The following is a 3,478-nucleotide window of genomic DNA, read 5'->3' as shown; positions in this document are numbered from 1 at the left end:
TAATCCAAAACAATATATATGAAGTCTGAGTGAACCTAGCATAGTCTACATGTGGATCAAAACAAAAACAGTCAAAGTCGGAATGCCCACACATCTCAAAAAATGGCTTCAACGAGACTTTGGCAAAAAAAAATTCAAGAATAATAATTTTAGAGGAAAAATGGGAAGAGTAGGAAAAGTTTAAGAAAAAGGGAAAAAATGAAAAAGTTAAATAAAAAGAAATAAAACTAAAAGGAAAAAATTAATAATTAATAAAAAATAAAATTAATAAACAGCGCATAACATCCACCAATTACTTTACAAATAAATAAATTTAAATAGTAATAATATTGTTTATATTAATATATATTGACTATATGTATGTGTATTTTACATTTTTATAATTAAAATTACTAAAATATGTTTTTAATATAATAATAAGTTATTGTAAATTGAAAAATTGGAAAAAAAATGAACAACAACAATTCATGAAATAGAAATAATAAAAAAATAGAATGAAAAAAGTTTAACAGAATAAAGATTAAAACTTAGAAACTAAAAATTAAAATAAATGTTACTAAACAACCCAAGATAAGATTTTAACAAATCAGCTTACAAAATATATAACTTTAAATAACAATACTAAAATAATAAACATTAAAATCCCAAAAACAAACTAATCAACGGTGAAAAGCAAAACTAAATAAGTAATACTATCCCAATACCAATGTAATAAAAACAACATTAAAATAGTGGAAAAAGGCCGCAAAGACATGGCCGCGAATCGACGGCATCTACTGCCAAACGCCGGGCTTTTCTGCTTGCAAGTTTCATCTAAAAAGAGGTAAGGGTTGTTTTTCAATTAAAATCCATCTCTGAATTGAACACAAGGTTGGTCCTCCTGGTCATCTGTTATATTATTAGGTCTCTCTTCATTACTTGAGAGAGAAGGGAATAGACGATTCAGGATGCAATGCAGGAAGCAGGCGGTAATGATTATGTAGTTTCTCCTGGAGGGGGAAATCCAAATGGCGTTTTACCTCCGATGGCAGGTGGAAATTCAAATAGAAAAACACTCGTCTTAGATTTAGATGGAACGCTGGTGCATATGACTACGAGACCGATGCCGACCGGCTATGATTTTGCTATAAGGGTTAACGGTTTTCCGAGACCATTATACGTGTTGAAAAGGCCAGGGGTGGACGAACTGTTACAGCGCCTCGGTGCCACAGGCTTGTACGAAATCGTTGTTTTCACTGCAGCAGCCGGAGACTATGCAGACGCTGTGGTGGATGGGCTGTTGGATTCATTGCCCACCGTTGACAGCAGTGATGATCATGGAAATAGGAAGATGAATATAATTCCGCCCACTCATCGCCTGTCGAGTAGTCATTGTCGGAAAGTTGGAGATTTCAACTACGTGAAAGACCTGAGAGTTCTGGGAAGGGATCTGAATCACGTTATACTTGTTGACGACCGTCCTGAGTCGTATTATCTGCAGCCACTAAACGCCATTCCAATCAATTCATGGGAGGGGGAGGATTTCGACGACAAAACCCTCTTCAATATCACTTCCTTTTGCGTGGACCATGCAGACGCAGCAACGGACGTTAGCGAACTCCTTTTTAACTATATAGCTTATAAGCATGCCTAGTTGGTGTTTTAAGATTTTTAGTTTAGCTATCAATAATTTAGTGGACTGTTATATTTAATTTTTACAAAATATTTAAGTGAAATATATAAATTCAGTTTTATATGATGCTGGATAGATGGTGATCTGCTGTTTTGTTAAGGTGTTTATAATATATTGAACTTGATGGAGATATAGTCCCAGCTGTATATATATATATATATATATATATATATAAATTGTTTCTTTAATGCAATTATTTAATAACAAAATTTTTATATAAATAACTATTATATGATATTATCTCTGACATTGATAAGTCATGATATTGACCCATTATATTGTAACAAATCTATTTATAAATTATGAATTTTTATGATAAAGTGATAATAAATCTCTATAGTTAAAATATAATACCATATAATTATTAATTTTTTTATAATTAATAATAACAAGAAAAATAAAAATATTATTCCATAAAATTTTAAATGTATATATATTTAATTTATATATTATCTTAATAATAATGATGAAGAACAAGATTTTAAATGTATAATATTTAATGTACTATTTTTTTACATTATTAATAATAATAATATTTTAATAATGTATATTTTAATAATGTAAGAGAATTTATATTTGTTATAAATTTATGTCCATGTGCATTTACCACCATTTAATTTACATGTCTAAGACAAAGTCTAAAATTCATTCCGATCTAAATACTGAAATAACATACATGGTATTATGCATAATATTGTAGAGTATATATTTCTGATCGCAATATGATTATCAACTTTGTTTTTGTTAGAGTAAACTAAATATGATTAACATGAAGCTTTTAATTGAAAGTAAATAAATATTCTATTAAAAAAATCTTTGCCAAAATATTACTAATTCAAATGCCATATAAATGTTTAATCCAAGAAAAATATATAAAATAATAATAATATGTTATTTTACTAGTATTTTTTATCTAACATCCTAAACATATTATACATTTAATCTCTTATATGTATATATAGATATATCCATTGTTTAATTATATTAGCTCTATTAAATAATCTTGTTAGCTCTCTTAGATCATTAAATAATAGATGTTACTATTTTTTAAATGTTTTATTGATAAAAATTTCCTCCCTATATTTTATAGTTTTTCAATTATCCATTGATTTATTTATGTTACATGAATACACATTTTAATAATATAGTTCATATCTCCCTTTTAATTCAGTTCACACATCTTTTTAATTTAGTTGATAATTCCTTTAATTTAAAGGTTTTAAAATAAGATTGTTCCATGTCAAATGGTTAAATGTGGTGGTTGTGTTTTTAAATTGAAAACAATAAATGATATTATTTAAATAAATTTTTTTCCTTTTATATTTGCAAAAATAAGATTGTTTTATACTAAATAATTTATTATGGTGGTTGTGTTTTTTAAATTAAAAACAATAAATAATATCATTTAAATAATTTCACTTTATATATATTAACAAAAGATTAACATGTAAAGTATAGATTTTATTTTTTCAATTAATTAATTGGAAAAAAAGCTTATGAAAATTCTTTCATTTTATTTTTATTTGTAGTTGTTTTTTATTAATGTGCTTTCTCTAGTTTTCCATAAAAAACGACAAAAAACATTTCTTCAAATGCCATGAACCTAAGATCATAAAGAAATGTGGGAGTTACAACATTCACTCCAAGTGATGTGTTCTTGTAGAACATCCTAATTAAGTAGGAACATAAATCCAAGAAAGTATCATTATATCAATTAAAAATAAATATAAATTTATATTTTGTTATTTATTATCAAAATAAACCAATGGAAGTAAAATGTACATCACAATTTTGTATTAAATATAT

At 26.5% G+C, this 3,478-nt stretch overlaps 1 protein-coding gene across 1 annotated transcript; it reads left to right on the top strand.

Annotated features, from left to right (window-relative positions):
* The first annotated feature begins 952 nt into the window (after nt 1-952).
* Nucleotides 953-1,633, top strand: LOC149266940 (uncharacterized protein C2F7.02c-like). Its single transcript, XM_089409682.1, has one exon. The coding sequence runs from the start codon at nt 953-955 to the stop codon at nt 1,631-1,633; it is 681 nt and encodes a 226-aa protein (XP_089265808.1).
* Nucleotides 1,634-3,478: the final 1,845 nt, after the last annotated feature.

The sequence above is a fragment of the Pinus tabuliformis genome, chromosome 6 (assembly GCF_031772625.1).
Source record: "Pinus tabuliformis cultivar Carrire ecotype Pingquan chromosome 6, CPIR1, whole genome shotgun sequence".
Lineage (NCBI taxonomy): Eukaryota > Viridiplantae > Streptophyta > Pinopsida > Pinales > Pinaceae > Pinus > Pinus tabuliformis.
This window is presented reverse-complemented; position numbering and strand designations above follow the sequence as displayed.